Raw genomic sequence first — 19,321 nt, forward strand, 5'->3', positions numbered from 1 at the left:
CCACTAAAATAATTCTACTTTGTCAAATTCATTCAATTTGACACAAATAGCACAACTTACTGCTAAAAGTATAGCTAAATGTAAAAATTCAGGAAGCTTTTGGAAACAGGATTGGCGCAAGTAATAAATGGGATACTGTCCATAAAGATCTGATGTGACACAATACCTGCACACAGTGAACTCAATATTAAATCTACAAACACTAGCAGTTTTAGATAAGTAATTTTACAAATGCTTAGATGTCTAAATGTTCCTACAATTGTTAAACAGCTAGTATTCAAGTTAGCATTCAATATATACTATTCCGGTAAATACACCTGAAAGGAGGGGGACTTCTAACAAAACATCTCTTTTATATATTAAAAGAACAGTAGGTTCAATCAAGGTGCTACAAGAGATCAATATCAGTATTCTTCCAAAGCACGTATATTCAGTTTTAAACTTATCAATAATTCTCTCTAGAACAAAAATGTGGACATATTGGAGAACAGTTTAAGACTGGAGTTGCTATTTCTAAATTTTGAATTGTTTTCTAAAAATACAAAAAGAAAGGAGAAGATAATTTAAAAAGCAGCTCATGCAGAAATCCTTTTTGAAGGGAGGCAAGTAGGAGTCAAGCAGTGTCTTTGGGAGAAATTCCCACTAGTGGAAATATCCAGCATCAAGTGCCTGGTCAAACAGTTATCTCCAAATAGTCCCTCTCATACTCAGGGCTTAAATAATCCCATTAAAGATCACAAAGCCTATAAAACAGAAAACACAAAAATGATTCTAAGAACTAATGTGCTATGGAAGGTTGTACCTATCTTTATTTGTACCAAAATTGAATAGATGTTTTTCTATTTTACCACTGAGAAATATATAACTAAATTTTTAGAGACTGTAAAATATGTAGTCAAAGAAGGGACTGCTTAAAATAATTTTTTTTCAAATAGAAAATAAAACCCAGATATAGTTACGATAAACCTCTCAAGCCTACTTATTCTATATAGACCTCTTTGTTTGGCTTCACCATATCTGATCCTTACAGATTAGGTTCAGCCTTCAATTCTTAATTTAAAAGAATTATCCAATAAATAAGATTTAATTTGCATCAGACATCCTCATGCAATGTTCCTTATAGAAAATAAGAACTAAAGCACTGCTATACAGCATATAAGAAACTTTTATAATCTTCTTTTGAGTCTTGCTAATCATGTGCTATAATATAATGAAAGCCTCCTGAGAAGCATCTATTGTTATTAAAAAGAAGCAGCAAAAAAAAGGACATAACTACAAACTAGCCTTAACTTTAATGATGAAGATCAGGACAGATCTCATGAGAAATACCTTATTTTCACAAGGTTATAAAAAGTATGAGAGGGCTTCCCTGGTGGCACAGTGGTTGAGAGTCTGCCTGCCGATGCAGGGGACACGGGTTCGTGCCCCGGTCCGGGAAGATCCCACGTGCCGCAGAGGGGCTGCGCCCGTGAGCCATGGCCGCTGAGCCTGCGCGACCGGAGCCTGTGCTCCGCAACGGGAGAGGCCACAACAGTCAGAGGCCCACGTACAGCAAAAAAAAAGTATGAGAGACAGTAAGTTAAATGATGTGTATGCTCAAGTACTTATAGGTGAAGTATGCAGATGTCCACAATTTACTGTCAAATGCATCATAAAAAAACGGATTAAGCGTTGAGGTATGGATAGATATGTGATCAAGGTTCATCTATTTAATTCTTTCAATTTTTCTGTATGTTTGAAGATTTTCATAATAGAATATTAAAAAAGGAGATGGGAGAAATATGAGAGGAACTCCTTATTTTTAGTCCTCTTCTTAAATGCAAAGGATAAAAGAAAATCTTTGTAAAGCAAAAGAAAAAGTTCTACATCCCTTCTTTGAGACAAGTGATTAAAGACTCCAATTTCCAGCTTTCAATAATAAAAAAGGAAAATAAAACAAATCACTGAAATAAAATTTTGTTAATTTTCACTTTAATGTATGAAGTTGGAATAGGCAGAAAATAGACATTAAGCCCATTTTAAAAAAATCTTCTCTATCATTCTCTTTACCTAATATCCTAAACAAAAAAGCAGAAAACACAAAGAGATGCTTAAAGGGAAAAAAGGGAAAGGGCTTTACATTAGTATTAATATTCGGGCTGATGTGGGGCAGAGTTAATGCTTTTAAGTTTTTAATTTAAGAAATTATAAAACCCAAAGATTTTGGAATATATATGAATAAATATACAATCTTCTTTAAAAATGATTTTCAGTCCATCATACCCACTCTAGAATGTCCCATTAAGCATCCAAGAAACCTTTGTTTCACTTCAATTCACCATTTATTGAGTGCCTGCTCTGCAACCAAGCCTTATGCCATATGCTGCAGGGATCATCACTCAAATATAGCATGTCTTTTTTTTTTTTTGCAATGCTTTTCTGTTAAAGATCCACTGGCTTGATGGATGCCTCGGTTTTTACCTCAAAAATTAAGAAAATAGAGGAATACTGAATTCAGGCATTGTAAAGAGAGAAATCTTCTCGTTTCTAAAGAAAGGAATTACTGATTTTTTTAAAGTATCCTCTTAAACAGCATAAATTATCAAGGTTATATTAAGCAATAAAAACATTCTTGAAAGACGGATCTACATTGTTGTGCCTTCTGCAATCTGATGGGAAGGGGAACACTTTTAACAATTTAAATGTATCTGTATTAAATCAACAGCATTTAAAAAAATGGTCATGGCAAAATAAAATACTATCAAGATAAATGATAGTATTCAAAATTCAGGCAATATGGTCTCATATTCCTTTTTCTCAACTCATACCTAGGAAACATATCAGAAGATGCTGATGAAATAATCCATGTTCTTTATATTTTATAAGTCTATCAGAAAACTTTACACAGCAAAGGTGGGAGAGAGGAATTTGTGCCCTCCACCAACAACCATGCACATTTAACTTCACACTTGTCAGTTATCATTGGTACCTGTTTCTTCATCAGTATTCTTTTGCTCTGAGAATAGAATGAGATGTGAATTCAACGTAAGAAAGTTTAAAAGTTATATAAAAACACATTACTCTAAGTGTGAAAGAAATGCCCTCAAAGTGCCCAAGTCTTAGCTTTAGGTGACAGGTTTATAGGCAATTTTTATTTTATTTTCCAAATTTTCTACAACTGATACATATTTCTGTAACACATCAGGAGACTTTTAAGAAAAGATGACTTTAGATGTGATAATTTATAACTGACTTAAGCTCTGAATGTTTGTGCCAGTTTCTACTTAAATCTAAGCATAATTTATAAGTTTTATCATTTCAATTTCTTGTTTTCTATACTTTAGAAAAAATGGAAACTTTTGTTTGTTGTTCATAACCCTTTATGGTCACTGATACCTATAAAAAACTGATAAAAACTCTAGATCTTTTCCTGAGAAAAAGGCCTTATATTTTGCATAAATTTCAATAGATCCCTTGAGGTTACTGTTTCTTTCAAGAGGTCTTACATGAGGAAAAAAATAGCAATCCTGGCTTTGAATGCACCAAATACATAAAATCCTCAAAATTATCTATAACTTGCTTGATTTAAATAAAAAGAAAAATGGGAAAACTATCACCAATTTGGTCATGAGTTCAAAATAAATTAGTAAAAAAGTTAAATTGTAAACATGCCTAATTTTTTTACAGCTTACATTTTCCTTAGTCATACACTGACAGTCACAACTTCTTTTGTCTTTAGTACATCAGAATTTAGACTTTTGTATCTCAAAACAAGAGCATGAACTCTAGACTATCACTGAATGATACACCTCTCAGTCAAGCATTGTTGCTGCAATATTTACCCTTCATCCTCAGTGCTCTGTGCTTGAAAGTTTTATTGCATGCTGCTCTCATTTTATAAAATAAATAAAAATGAACGAAAACCGAAAAAAATCAGAGTGCAAAGAAATGTAGTTTTCAAAACTAATACGGTTAAGACAAAGATGAAAAATCATGAGGTGTCCAAATTGCATTGAGGTGTAGCCTCAATCAGATATATCAAAATACTCACTGGACTTAAGCTGACTGTGAGAAACTGTGAACCAAAATATACAGACACTGGAAATACATTCAAAGACTATGGTCTAAATGATGAGATGTCATTAGGGATTTTTTTCTTTTTTTATAGTAGCTTAAACTCTTTGGGGGAAAAAAATTCCCCTATAACATATCATTTTGCCTTTTATTTTCAGAAATGCGTTAAGTATTAAACTAGTGTGGTTTTTCCAAAAACATGATACAAAGGTGAGGGGACTCCTAGAAGTTAACAAATTCTAATTACAGTTTAAAAATAATTAACTCTTTTAAAAAAGAAAAGAAAAACACCCTAAGCATTTACAATTTGACCACAGTGACACAAACAAGAATTAAGAAGCTGAAGGGAATAAAACAAAATGTCTTAAAAAGCAAGAGGGAGAGAATTAGCTTCTCTTCAGAATTATGAGTAAGTTTATCTTTATTCTTTTATTTCTACCTTTCAGTAAATATGTATTCATTTTATATTCAGAATAAAAAATTTTAAACTTAATACAGATTTTGTTTCTTAAAAAATCATTCTTAAAACATTCAACTTGAATCTTTTTTTCATCTTAATTTGCTTTGAAACATCATACACAAAAATTTCAAAACTTACTTAACATCCCAACCCATGTACTAAAACATGACACCAGAAAAAAAAAACTGAAGAATGACAGAGAAGGGGGTTTTTATATATGATTCCTGCCTCTTGCCCTTGCCCCTAAAGACATTTTCATAAATAACAACAGAAATCCCAACAAAAGTATGTAACATCTTCAGAAAATTGGAAGATTTTATGACACATAAAAATAAAAAAGCCCAGAGGGCCTGTACAAAACAGTGACTGAAAACTTTGTGGTCAGTATAATGAAGACTCTGAAAAATATGGTTGCCAAACTTACCTAATATTGAGGAGTGAACTCATCATCATGAATAAATGTTTTTAAAGTATTAAAGGTATGCAGATCAATATTTCATATAGTATGCATAAAAAATAAATTTTATATAAGCATATGAAGGCAAGTCAAGAAAACACTGTTTCAGGTAATTCATGAGAAACACACTACAAAACCACAGCATTGTTCAGTGCTTTTGTGGGGCAAGGTATCCCTCAAAAACATCAGATGTAGATATAGATAGTCACCCATTTGTACTGACTAACTAGAAAGAGGAACTGAAAGAAGGAAAAGGGGGGGGTGGGGGGAGGGAGAGAAAGAAAGAGTGAGAGAGAGAGAGAAAGGGAGAAAGAGAAAGACAGAAAAAAGAAAGAAAGAGAAAGAAGGAAAGAAAGAATAAAGAAGGAGAGAGAGAGAAAGAAAGAAAGAAAGAAAGAAAGAAAGAAAGAAAGAAAGAAAGAAAGAAAGAAAGAAAGAAAAATCATCAAATCTTCACCTGTGATTTTTAACTATTTAGGCATGATCTCTTGGTTATTTCTCACTATATACTTTGACTATAACCTATGCTAGAAACTAATTACTTTTCTTAAAATACTATTTTTTTCCAGTTTCCTTTGAAAAATAAAAAATGTCAAGTTTGCTTTACAATTCCCCCTCTCAAAATTCACATGCTTCAGAAATTTTACATCCAAATTTAAAGCTATTCTTTCTAAAATTAAACATCTGAGCAATATAAAATAGCTTTTTCTATATTTTCATTTAAGTTTGCTTCAGGTAATTTCATAGATATCTTTACTACTTAAAATTCTCAAGATAATTTGCAGGAAACAAGACTTTTTTTTTTACACAATTCATATGCATATAATTTATGATTACAAACAGTGCCTAACATACAGATGATTTGTATGTGCCAGGCATCAGATACCATATTCCATTTAATTCTCACAAATCAACACAAGTAATGAGACTTCTTTTTTCTGTGGGGCATGTTCAACAGAAGTCATCTATAGTGCATTAAAAATGACCATAAATTTTTTGTCATTCCTCCCACCAACATGTGGAGTCTATTTCCCCACCTTTTGAATTTGGTCTAGTTTTATGAGTTCCTCTCACCAACAGAATGTGGCCTTGCAGCTTCCATTCTTGCTGCCCTTATAGCATCATGTAAAGTAAGCAAGATAAAAGAGCACATGGAGAGTGAGGCCCAGCTAACAGCCAAGCACTAGCCACCAGACTGTGGGCGAGGCCATTTTGGGCAACCCAGCTACCAAAAGGCTGAAACCACACGAGTGAGCCCAAACAAGATCAGAAGAAAACAACAGAGGTAAGTTCAGTCCAATATGCACAACCAAAGAACCATATATAGGTAAATGGTTGCTGTTTTAAGCCAGTACATTTTGGAGTAATTTTATTAAAGAACAATAAATAATGGATACAACAGCTTAGCAAGGATGTATTTTGAGTTGTATAAGTCATACTCTCAGTCACGTGGCGATTATTTATTTAAAAAAAATAAGTACCAAAAAATATTTGGTAACTCTAAAAATCAGACATTTGACACACAATGAAGTTCACGGGAACATAAAGAATAGGAGTTAATTAATGACTGAAAACAATCTCCAAAGTAGAGTATTAAATGTACAGTGTACAGTGTGATTTCATTTTTATCAGAGTGGGAGCATAATATATATAAATATGTGGATGAATACACATACATATAAGTACATACACACACACACACACACACATACATACACACACCCCTTGTGCAAATAATTTCTGAAAAGATTCGCAGGGAACTGGTAAAGAGCAGTCGTTTACCAAGAAGAGAAGTGAGAACTGGAAGACAAGGGTAAGAGGGAAACTACATACCATTTATACCCTTTTGTACTTCTTAAAGTTTGAACTATATAAATATACTGCCCAATTTCAAATTTAAAATTTAAACAGCTAATATGCAATCTTCTATGTCTTTAGGATATATACTGAAATATTTCCAGATGAAATGAAATGCTTCAGAGTAATGTCAAAATGGAGGTGGGGGTAGAGGGTAGGATAGGCTATTTCAAAAGGAAACAAACAGTTCAGATGCTATCATGAGTTGATAATCATTGAATCTGAGTGATGGATACATGTGGGTTCAGTACAGAACTCTGTCACCCTTTGTTTGAAATTCTTCATAATAAAAGTTATTTAAAAACATTAATATAAAGCTTTAACAATACCACTCAGGAAGCCATCTCTACATCATGATATAAGAAGATAACGGCGTGAATACAAAATATTCAGGAATATTTACAAAGCTTTGGAGGGTTTTTTGGTTTTTCCTTCTTTCTTCACCTGACAATTCGTTAAACTTTTCAAAAAAGATTTCAGAGTTACTATTGATATTTATTGAGTGCCAGTGTGGATGTTCTATAGACATTGTCTAACACTTTACCTTCAAGTTAAGTAGTTATCATCATCACTTTACAAAAAGAAAACTAAAAATCTCAGTCATTCACCCAAGGTGACAAAGTTAGTAAATGATAGGATTCAAATGTAGGTCTGTGGCTCCAAATCCCATGTTCTTTAGGGAAGAATTTAAAAGATTAAAAATTACAAATAGTCTACAAACAGAATAATCAGCCCCTAGTGGATCAAACACTAGGAACTATATCCACATTTTAATGAGAAAATAGTGTGTGGATTTTATAATGCCTTATTTCCTAAGTAAAAAGGATATAAGGAAAAAAAGTTGTACCTAAAAATGTTCTTAAATCTTCATTAAATTGAAAACCACTATTAGCTCTAAAAGTGATGCACCAATTCTCAACTATTAGGCTCAAACATTTCCTTTTTATCTGTTATTAATTAAACAAATACTATAAATGTCTTTAGATCACCAAAGTTCTGGAATTTAAATTAATTTTCTGGAAGAGATTTCTGGGGTCAGACTCCATTGCCCCAGACCATTTTTACTCCTACAATTCTACAAATATTTTTACTTTGTGGCCTACATTCTTAAGAAAAATTTTAAGGTAAAATATTCATACTCATCCCTTAAAGCATCCTTTAAAATTGCACAAATGAGCATAAACATCACTAGCGTAAGACTACATTTTTTAAAAAAACATGTTATTTTGCTCCTCATTATATTGGTATATACTCATAAAGAAGGGTAACTTAGGTACATGAATTGTATCTTAGACTATGCTAATGCCAAAGGTTAGAGTGAAAAGCAACATGCTTTTAAAAGCAATGCATGAGACACCCTTAAAAATAGCTCCAGTCTCTGTTCTTGCTTCCTATCTCTAACCAAATAGCACAAAATTATTGTGATTTCCCTGTTTAGTGCCCAACTATGAATTTCTCCATGGCAGGGTCTTTCAGTTCCAAACAGCAGCATAATACTGGCATATGGCAGAAACTCAATCGTTGTTTGTGGAATTAAGATAATAAAAACATCACAAGAATTCCACAATGCTCCCTAATAGCAATTTCCTGGCTTTCAGAGGAATTGGAGACACTTGGTTTCAGTTTTTTAATATAATAAATTCGTGAATTCACTGGCCATTTGGATTCTAGCAATATCAGACCCTCATTAAAAACAAACATAGAAGTCTGCTTCCTGAGCCATATTAAAAATAATTCAGAGGAAAAAGCAAATTCTAAGTGGAAAAAATTATTTTAATTGTTTAATGTATAGATAAGGTACTATACTACTTTAAGATATGTGAAGGTAAATATGCTAAGCTGCTTTAGTTTGGAGAGCTATGGAAAACTGGAAATTGAGACTGAGTCATGTGAACCTGCCCTGAAGTAAATGTTGCATTTCTGTCTGTCAAGCTCATCAGATTTGGGTACTGCTATAGCACTTATAAAAACGTTATACAAAAATTAAGCAAATATTTGGTCTTTACTTACTCAAACATTTATTAAGTACCTATAATGTGCCAAACACAATAGGAGGTGCTGTGGATAAAAGGATGAAAACATGTCCCTTAGCCTTAAAGAATTCTCAGTCTGGTAGGGAAATTATCTTAAACCAGAAGCAAGTTGTTAGTCACACATTTGTGTAAATTAGTATCTATTCTGAGTGAATCAACCTTTTACTAATTTCGTGAATTCCTTACCAAAACCAATAAAGTCCACATTAATAAAACTTCCCTTGGGAATTTGGCCAAATTAGCAGGGGGAAAATGGTTAATTCCTTGACCAAGGACTCACATTTCAAGTTTTAACCTGGACTGAATGTAAAATGAAAAGCAAATGGTCCATTATGGATATACTGACAGACTTAAACCACCAGTGGATGCAACTACAACTCTGCATTTATTGAAAATTAATGAAGTCCCTGAATTTTTATTTATAAAGTGGGTATTATTTAGTTTTAGATTATTTCTGCAAGCCAAAAGTCAGAATTTAATAAAATGATGTGTACAGATTGCACCGATTTTCACTCTTATCCACTGCCTGCAGCCTATGTGCATTTAAACCAAAAAACATTTGATATACACTAACTATAAATTATTTCCTTGGAGATCTCTCAGGCATGAAGAAAAAGCCTCTTAAAATAAATTTAAAATATTATATGCTTGATGGTGTATAACCAAAGGTTTAATCTCACCGCTAAAGGGGCGGTTACCATGATTTTGCAATAACCCTGCAGACAATAATCAAGACAGCTCTTGTTGTTCTCTCACTAAAATCTTCGTAAACACAGCATGGATATATTGTAATTTGGTATCTGTAAGATCAACAGCTATACCTCATGACAACTCATAAGATTTTATTCACCATTAAATTGAGCATTTTCCTCACAAGACACAGGAAAGTGTGTTATTTACCAAGCATTGTCCTATTAACTATAGATTAGCACATTAAAATAGATATGCTTGCTTTCTCTCTGCACTCTAGAAAAGTGTGGTCTCTAAATCAAGTTCTGAGATGCAGGCACTTAATTAGATTTTTCAAGCTTTGGGAAAATGTATCTGTGCATATTTCCATCATTATTTTAAAACAACTGATTCAAATTATTATTCTACTACATATATAAAAAATAGTTCCCAAATAGAGCTATAGTCAGATTCAAAAATTCCTCTGTCTCCACTTCATAATGATAGTAACACTATTCTAACTTTAAAAAAAAAAAAAAAGACAAGAAAAGAAAGGAAAAAAGAAAGCAATTAGAATAAACACAAATGGTGACACAACTTCAGGAAATCAGGGAACATGTAATTCAGTAAACGATGAAAGACACTATAAATTAGTATCAAAAGGATTCAAAATGGAGATTACTAGAAGAATTCAATTATGGGACCCAAAAAATGTGTATGCTTTATTTAAATACAAATACATGACCTCATTAGTATTTCAGAAATGTAATAAAACCATCTTTCACTCACCAATGCTGGATTTTCTCTTGGCAGTTAGTGACCACCTGTCATGAAAACAGATAACTACTCATGAAAAAACAGGGCTATGCACAAAGCTACAAAATCATTCTATCAGAAAACTACAACAGTGGCTTTACAGATTTAAAAGCACCTCAATATACATTTTTATTTGTCAAATGCACAGAGATGTGAATGTTAGTTTTTAAGCAGCACACTTTATCATACCCCTCTAACGCAGGCTGATAACTGCAGAACAAATTACAGCTTTCCGATTCATACTTTGGTACAAAACCCGCTTCATAACTATTAGGTGACATATGATATAAGATAACTAGTATTTTGTACAATCTGCAGGCCTGTTTTCAATGTTACATATTTTGTAGAATACACAAATGTTATAAATAACAAGAAACCAATGTAACATCCACATTTCATCAGTTAAAAAAAAGACAGTAGTGAAAGTACTTTATTTTGTCAGTATATCTCCAAATGTTTTCACCTGTAATTTTTATTCTGATGCACTGAAAATGAGTACAGTGATATTTTTCTACTACATTTCAAGAAGAAATACTTGGGATAAAGAGATGCTCTGAACAGCCAATTTGGCCCCCCAGTGAATTATGATAAAATTTTAAGCACTTCACAGCCAGCTTAAGCTATGCTTGTAATACTAAAACAATGAAATTAAACATAAAAGCTATTTATTTGTTTTCCTTGGAGATATTTCAACAGATTCTTAAAATGCTCAGAAAACAAATTAAGAACACTAACCAGTAAGGAAAAAAAGAACACGTGAATGGCAATTTAAAAAGAAAAAAACAGCACTGTTTTCAAAGATTACTAATGTTTTTAAACTGCCCATTAATAAAAATTTTTAAACAGTCATCTCAAATACTGTAGCACCATTTTAGAGACAGAGAAACTAAGGGATAAAAATCAATATGCTTAATATAATGTCACATGAAAGACACAGCAGTATTACATGGTTTGAAACACTGCTCTTGTTCACTGTTCTAAATACCAATATTGTATCTTATATAAGCTCCATGTTTCACCCAAAAATCACAAGTCTTTTTTTTTTGGCCTGTCACTAAATTCCTCTATTTTATAACATTTAATTCCTGACGTAAATGTCATCCTTTAGGACATTTTAAATAAATACTAAGGCAGCAATTCTGTACCAAAATGCATGCTGTAATCAGATACCCAACCATACTACACATTAACTCAGCATAAAAAGTCGGTTTTAGAATAAAGATCTCTCAGTAAGTATCAATCACACAGCAACACTTAATAACAGTGATAATGTACAATAGAGTACTGACTTTACATCTGGAAGAGCCAGGCTAAAACTACATCAATCCATTTCACTGTTTCTGATTCGGCAGTAATTATAAAATAGACAAACAGAATTAAATGTAAATTGAAAAGAAAAAAAAATCTTCATGAAATCCTTTTTATAAAGTTTCTATTTAACAACCCTATTAAAAGATGAGACCCAAAAACAGTCAGGATGCTTTCCAATCCCAATGCATGTGTTTCCAAGCATGAAGTGAGCCAAAAGCACAAAAAGAAAAGCCCTGCAAACCATAAGAGCAGAATGTTCATTAACCTCTACATGATAATCCTTTCGTAGCTGCATATTAACTAGTTACATATTCATAATCATTTACATTATTTAGAGAACCTTCGATGAAATTTTCTATGCAATATCCATTAGTGACAATGTTAAAGGTTATAGAAGATAAGTCTACTTAATGTTTCCAGGAAGCCTTTTTAATTAGTAAATATGTAAATTTGGCACATATGCTTTTTATGTTTAAAAAACAAGTTCCTGGTAGAATGGCATGTATTCTTGCCATCACCCTTCACTATTTAACTCTCCACTTTGCTGTAGCTATCTTTCCCCCATCCCTTTTCTTTCCTAAAATAAGTGTCCCCAAGATATTCACGGATAAAAAACCAAAAATCCATTTCATAATTTACAAGAGAAATTTTCACCACCAAAGTACTGCCTTCATTAAAGTCTTTATTAGTTTCATCCAGGGTTTGGAACAAGAGTCTTCAGTTAGACATTATCCAAATGTAGGCTAGATATTTTGAGAACCCAAGAAATAAAGGAAAACATGAAAGAGGCAGGTATGAATACATACAATAGCCTTCTGATGGTACGTCTACAGTTAAATCTTTGTTTACATGATTTATAGTCCACCTAATTCCAACAAACATTTGAACCCAAGCAGCTGTATTTGTATTTGAGATATCTTTCTAGTTTTCTTTTTTATAGCAAATTATTCAAAAAGAAAAAAATTAGTAAATTTTTACCGCTTAGCTGCCAAGGAAATTTGTGGAAAGGATAGAATCTTATGATTCAAAGTTGAACTTATCTGGGTTTTAAAATCTTTTTTTTCTGTTAAGTTAAATAACTCCAAATAACCTTATTTCTTCTGAAATGGACTCAGATTAATTATTATTAAATAAAGTGACTAAGATAGTGAGCCTGGTTCTAAAAGCAAAACAATAAAAAACATTTCATTACTTTGTTGTCCTTCACACAAGCTTTTTTAAAATAAGATGGCAATCGAGGAACAATACTAGTTTATTTTTTTAAGTTAATCTGCCAAAACATGCAACTATTACTCCTAAAGCAAAAAAACTTATTGAATCATTTTTATAAAAATAAATGGTTAGGAGCTTCCCTGGTGGCGCAGTGGTTGAGAGTCCGCCTGCCGATGCAGGGGATGCGGGTTCATGCCCCAGTCCGGGAAGATCCCACATGCCAAGGAGCAGCTGGGCCCCTGAGCCATAGCCGCTGAGCCTGAGCGTCCGGAGCCTGTGCTCCGCAACGGGAGAGGCCACAACAGTGAGAGGCCCGCGTACCACAAAAAAAACAAAAACAAACAAACAAACAAAAATAAATGGTTAGTAGGCTTCAAGTATTAAAATAACTGACCTAGTAAATTCTTTAGTATAATCACACTTATAGCCAAAAATTTATAAAATATGTACTTCTGCAGTAGCACAACACTAAGTCTGCACTAAAGAAAAACGACTATGAACTGATTTACCACTTAAAAGACACATTCATTCTACCATTAGGGGTCTTTACCTATGGCCTAAGAGTCAAAATCCTATGGTACACTTTCTTTATAATTCAAAATTGCCCTTTCCCTAAGAAGTAATAATAGCAGTGGTAAATGCCAAGACTTCATATGATGAAACAGTTCAATTAGGTGGGTCTTAACCTCTTCTTAAAGAGAAGAAACCTATTTCAGAGATGGAGTAACTTCCCCAATATTATATAACTGCCCAAGAACTGATAAGAGATAAAATCAGTTTTAAAACCAGGTCTAGGGCTTCCCTGGTGGCGCCGTGGTTGGGAGTCCGCCTGCTGACGCAGGGGACACGGGTTCGTGCCCCGGTCCGGGAGGATCCCACGCGGAGCGGCTGGGCCCGTCCGTCTGGAGCCTGTGCTCCGCAACGGGAGAGGCCATGACAGTGAGAGGCCCGCGTACCGCAAAAAAAAAAAAAAAAAAAAAAAGAAAGAAAAGAAAAAAAGCAGGTCTATCTAATCTCAAAGCCCATACTCACTGTATTAGACTGCTTTCAACCATCATGAATCTTACTGGGTAAAAGGAAAAGCAGCTGTTTATATCTGCAGTCTTTCTTAAAACACTGACTGATGCTGCTACTTCTCCACTTCCTCCACAAATCCACTCTCACACACTAATGAGACCTTGCCAATAATGTCAGGAAAAGCAAATAAGCTTAAACTGACCGATACACTAACAAAAATCTTTATTCCTTCCAATGCCTCATACAACTCCTGGCCCTCTCAGGTCAAGCAAAGTATAAACAACAATGGGGTTCCCAAACCCCATTTACGTGTGTGTGTGTGTGTGTGTGTGTGTGTGTGTTGCGGGGGAGGGTAGTGGGATAGCCTTATAATTACTATCACATCTTATCATATTTTTAAGGCACTTTTAACTAATCGAGTTAGATGCCCAGGATAACAATGATAGCCTACCCAACAACCTATTTTTCTTTAGTTCAGTGTCCAGCTAACATATATGTGCATTCAGTTACAAAATACTTGGTAAGTTTTAAAACCAATGAACTATATAGAATACAGGAATAATTTTCCTTTGCTGTTTTTCCTCAGAAGCCACTTTTAAAAAATTATTATAAAGAAAGGAATGAATGACTTAACATGTATTAAGACCTCCATTACTTATTTCCATCTGTGCTATCTGTTCCAGTAACAGACCACAAGGGGGCATCAACCTAGGAGTTTTCCAGGGTAAGAACAGTGCCACATTAAAACTAGACTAGAATAGAAAGCCTAAAAGGGTAAGTTTGCATGTACTTCTCTCAAAAATGCTTCACTTCGGGCTTCCCTGGTGGCGCAGTGGTTGGGAGTCCGCCTGCCGATGCAGGGGACACGGGTTCGTGCCCCGCTCCGGGAAGATCCCACATGCCATGGAGCGGCTGGGCCCGTGAGCCATGACTGCTGAGCCTGCGCGTCCGGAGCCTGCGCTCCGCAACGGGAGGGGCCGCAACGGTGAGAGGCCCGCGTACCGCAAAAACAAAAACAAAAACAAAAACAAAAAAAAAAAAAAAAAAGCTTCACTTCACTTCTAAAACTTTTCTCACTGTATTGCAATTTCAAATTATCCCTGTACAGGTTAATGTATGAATTAACAATCTGAGGATTGTACTAATCCGAGCTGTCTACATTTACCTGGTTTGCTTCTCTTGCTAGATTATGTCTTCAAAACAGATCATATAATTTTAAGGCTGCTGAGTCAAAAAGGAAAAAATTATCAGTGGTGGCTAAAACCAATAGATACTGGACATGCACTATTATCTTAAATGGTTGAAAATAATTTCTTAAAGGACATATTGTCAATCAAATAGATGTATAAATGTCATTACCAAAATATATAAGAAGTACACTTCAACAAAATTAGTAAAACATTACAGGTCTTTTAAATAAGCCTCTCTGCAAAGAAAGGAGGAAATGACTACAGGTTCCTAAAAAATAAATAGCAATAAGCAGTAATAAACTACAATAAACTGAGTATTTCTGTATAAAAACAAATTTACTTTTTAAATATGCTGAAAAGTGAAAATAACAAAGGTGGGCCTTCTACTACCAAAAGTTAACTCCAATTATAAGCCACTGTTAAAACACTTAAATGTTTTTTTTCCAAAATGTAGATCGGATGGAATCAAAATTATCATCTTAATCCTTACTTTTACATTTAGCCCTGTTTTCTCCTACCCAGGCTTCTAATGCATTTCTCATAGTCAAACACAGTCTTTCTTTTACACAAATATTGGAACCACGTCTAACATCCTTTGGTATTGTACTTCTCATTCCCTTGTTAGTTTTACCTACAAGTTAGGGCTCTTTTCAATTATTTATTATTCATAATACCAAGTATTCTAATAAATATACAGTTTTCTTACACTGGAAATTTTTTTTTAATTTTATTGAAGTATAGTTAATTTACACTGTTGTGTTAATTTCTGCTGTACAGCAAAGTGATTCAGTTATACATATACAGACATTCTTTTTCATATTCTTTTCCATTATCACATTGGAAGTAGTTAAGACTGACAACATATATTACATCCAGCGATATTTCTAGGAATGAAGCCACTGACATGTTTGGAGGGTTCTGTTTCTGGTATTATTTGAATTAGATATCCAGGAAACTCTAACTGTACTGGATGAAAGAGCAATGAGATATGGGCCAGATCTACTTTATTCACCAATGTACTCACCGCCATACAGTAAGTGTGCAACAAGTCCTTTTAAAGAAGTATAGGTCTACAATCACTTAGCCAAAAACCTCAGGAAAAAATGTTTCTCAATTTAGAACTTTTTGTAATTTAGTAAGGTAATACATTACACGTATCATACTTTACAGAACACTTGCAAGGAAATATATGAATGTTCAAAGTGGAATAAAATGCCTCACTCAAATCAGTTCCATTGACAAATGAATATGACAAAAAACTTAGAAATAACTTTGTTTTCAGTTTTTTAAGACTTCTGAATTGCAGACAGGAGATTGTGACCCGTATTTCTGAATGTGACATACTGCCTGAATTGTAGTTTGCCTGCCTATTGTTTCACTAGAGATATCAATCATTTCCTCTCCATTCCCACACCTTACTCCCTAAAACCCCGCCCTCCTCTCATCTACAATAGGCAGAGGACCCCATTTCTCCATCTGCAACCAGTGTGAATGCAGAGGATCCACACTAATTGGGCCAATCAAGTTTACCCTGGGCCCAGACAGAGATTGAGGTGATTACAGATACTGGACCCGAAAAGGTGACCACAAAGGGATTTGCACAAGCTAAATCTAACAAAGCTGGTCTACGAAGTAACAACATAAATGTACAAGAAAACAAAACACACACGCACAAATAAAATAACTCTACCCTAGTTCCTCCTGACTTCTTATAGTAAATATTTTCCAAACTTTCATTTCTGTGGTTTGTAACTGATTAAGAAAGCTTCATAAGTAAGCTTGCTACGTAGAAATGAGAATATGCCCGTGAGGATCTCAAAGAAAACAAATAATTCATTAAAGATAACAGTAGAATGACGGGGAAAAAATATCCTTACAAGTGACAAAACAAATTGAAATGCCACCCTGCACCAATTACAGGAATAAATTTTTATTTTAAAGTAACACTGCCAACTATCAGTGAGACTATAGCAAAATTAATACTAAATCACTGCAAGTAGCTATGTAGCTTAACTCATTCCAGACTTCTACCTCCAAGTAGGGAGAAAAAGCTGATAACAAACCAATAATCTCTCTGAAAACTAGAAAAGCTAGATGAATATAAAATCATCTCTTAAAAGGCATCTAAGAATTGCCAAAGCAATGAGAACAAGAGGGACTAAAATTCAGGAGATAACTGTGGAGAAGTGAGTTGATCCTTTTTTCTTGGACAACTCTAGGCACAGGGAAGAGGCTGAGAACTATGTTTCTCCTGAGCAGAAATTTAAAGTAGTCTTGAGAAGGCTGTAATAACAAAATCAGAGACATGAGCGGTCTTAAGCATATGGTTGTTTTCTTCTTGTGATGTGCCAAATTCTGAAGCTGAAAAGGCCAAAAAGCTAAACTGAAAGTGTGAAAAGCAGAGCTCAGGGAACTGATGAAACAAAACTTCAGAAGCCTTTAAGAAAAGAAATGTGGTGAACAAACTAGGTTTTCAGATGAAAGATAAGAAGGAATCAAAGGTGGCTGATACCTTACTAAAACAAAACCCACCCTGCACTCCATTCAGTACCTGCCTGGATTAAGGTATCCAACTCCTACTTTATCAACCTAGCAGAAAAAGGGTGAAACTTCTCCAGAGAAAGGTATCATCTTCAGGAGTATCTACAATTTTAAAGATACTAAAATATTAATATTTAATTGTAAATACTTCAGGAGTATTTACATTTCTAACATTTAACTAAAACTAACCAAGTTACCAAGAAATAGGGCCATACGAACAAACATCAAGAAGAAGAAAAACAACACAAAACAAAACCAAATAAATATGCTATCTATATACTGGAGTTAATAAACTAAAACATTAAAATATAACTATTAACATGTTCAAGAAAATAGAAGAAATACATGAAAAGATGGCACATTTCACTAGAGATTATCTATACAAGAAAAGAATCAAAAGGATAATCTTTAACTGAAACGTCTAAAATGAGCTCAATAAACAGTGTTAACAGGAGTCAGAATTTTGAACTGGATGACACATTGATAAAAAATACCATAAATAAAGCCCAGAGATTTAAAAAGAAAACATTGAAAATACAGAAAAGACCAGTAAGAGACATATGAAACACCGTATAACTGAAGATCCACAAAGAGAGGGAAGAGAGAATGTGGTAGAAGCAGTATCTGAACAGATCTTGACATGATTTCCTAAAAATGAGAGAAAGGTATTAACCAACAGATTTGAGAAGCTCTAAGAATCTCAAGCAAGAGACATTTTTTTTTAAATTATATAAAGGCACAACATAGTTTCACTGATGAAAACCGAAGAAAAAATGTTATAATCGGCATGAGGGAGAAAGAGCAGGGAAGAGATACAGTACCTTCAAAGAAGCAACAAGAGTCAGAGCTCAAGCTAACTTCAACAAAAAAAATGACACAAACTGGAAAATAGGATAAAATCTTCAAGTGTTGGAAAAAAATAACTGAAAATCTATAATCATGTACAGAGCAAATAGATCCTCCAACATGAAGGAAAAATAAAAACGTTTTCACACAGAAACAGAATTCTGCACCAGCAGATTTTCACTGGAAGAAATACTACAGGTAATTATGTGATGTGACAGAGGTGTTAGCTAACAAGCTAAGGTGGTAATCACTGTGCAATATATAAATGTATCAAAACAACACACTGTATACCTGAAACTTACACAACAATATATGTTAATTATGTCTCAATAAAGCTGAAGGGAAAAAAGAACTACTGCAAGAAGTATTTGGAGCAATAGAAAAGCAGAAAGAAGTAAAGAGCAACTGTACAGGTAATTTTTTTAAAGGTACAGATAAATCAGTATTGATCACATAGAACATTTAAATACTGTATTGTAGTGTTAAACACAGAATTAAAATGCATGGAAGCAACAATGCAAGAAGTGGGATGAATGAATGCATGTTGCAATCTCTAGGAAAAATTTCCCCAATAAAAAAGGATAATAAAAAAAGCTTAGTAAAAGTATACAGTATATTTAGTGCTAACATATACATAAAATAGAGTACTAAGGTACCACGGTGAAAAAGAAAGTATCTTCAACAAGTTAACAGAGGGGAGAAAATACAAGAGAATGTGTCTGATTAAATCAAAGGAACGTGCCCAAAAAAGCAGAAAGAAAAAAGAACATAAAAGTGGGTCAAATAGACAATGAGAAACCACTTCACACCCATCAGGATAGCTATTAAAAAAAGAAAGAAAATAAGATATGTTGGCAAG

At 33.7% G+C, this 19,321-nt stretch overlaps 1 protein-coding gene across 3 annotated transcripts in view; it reads right to left on the reverse strand.

Moving 5' to 3' along the window:
• Window positions 1–19,321, reverse strand: part of URI1 (URI1 prefoldin like chaperone) — a 66,928-nt gene that overhangs the window by 29,480 nt on the left and 18,127 nt on the right. For 2 of the 3 annotated variants that reach the window (XM_067720030.1, XM_067720031.1), the window contains exon 2: window positions 10,319–10,353. In XM_067720030.1, the coding sequence (XP_067576131.1) occupies window positions 10,319–10,353 (35 nt within the window). Of the gene's footprint in view, window positions 1–2,807; window positions 3,241–10,318; window positions 10,354–19,321 lie in introns of those variants that run through there. The other variant, XM_067720032.1, reaches the window with a different exon arrangement.

Source organism: Pseudorca crassidens, chromosome 20 (genome assembly GCF_039906515.1).
Source record: "Pseudorca crassidens isolate mPseCra1 chromosome 20, mPseCra1.hap1, whole genome shotgun sequence".
NCBI classification, from domain to species: Eukaryota; Metazoa; Chordata; class Mammalia; order Artiodactyla; family Delphinidae; genus Pseudorca; species Pseudorca crassidens.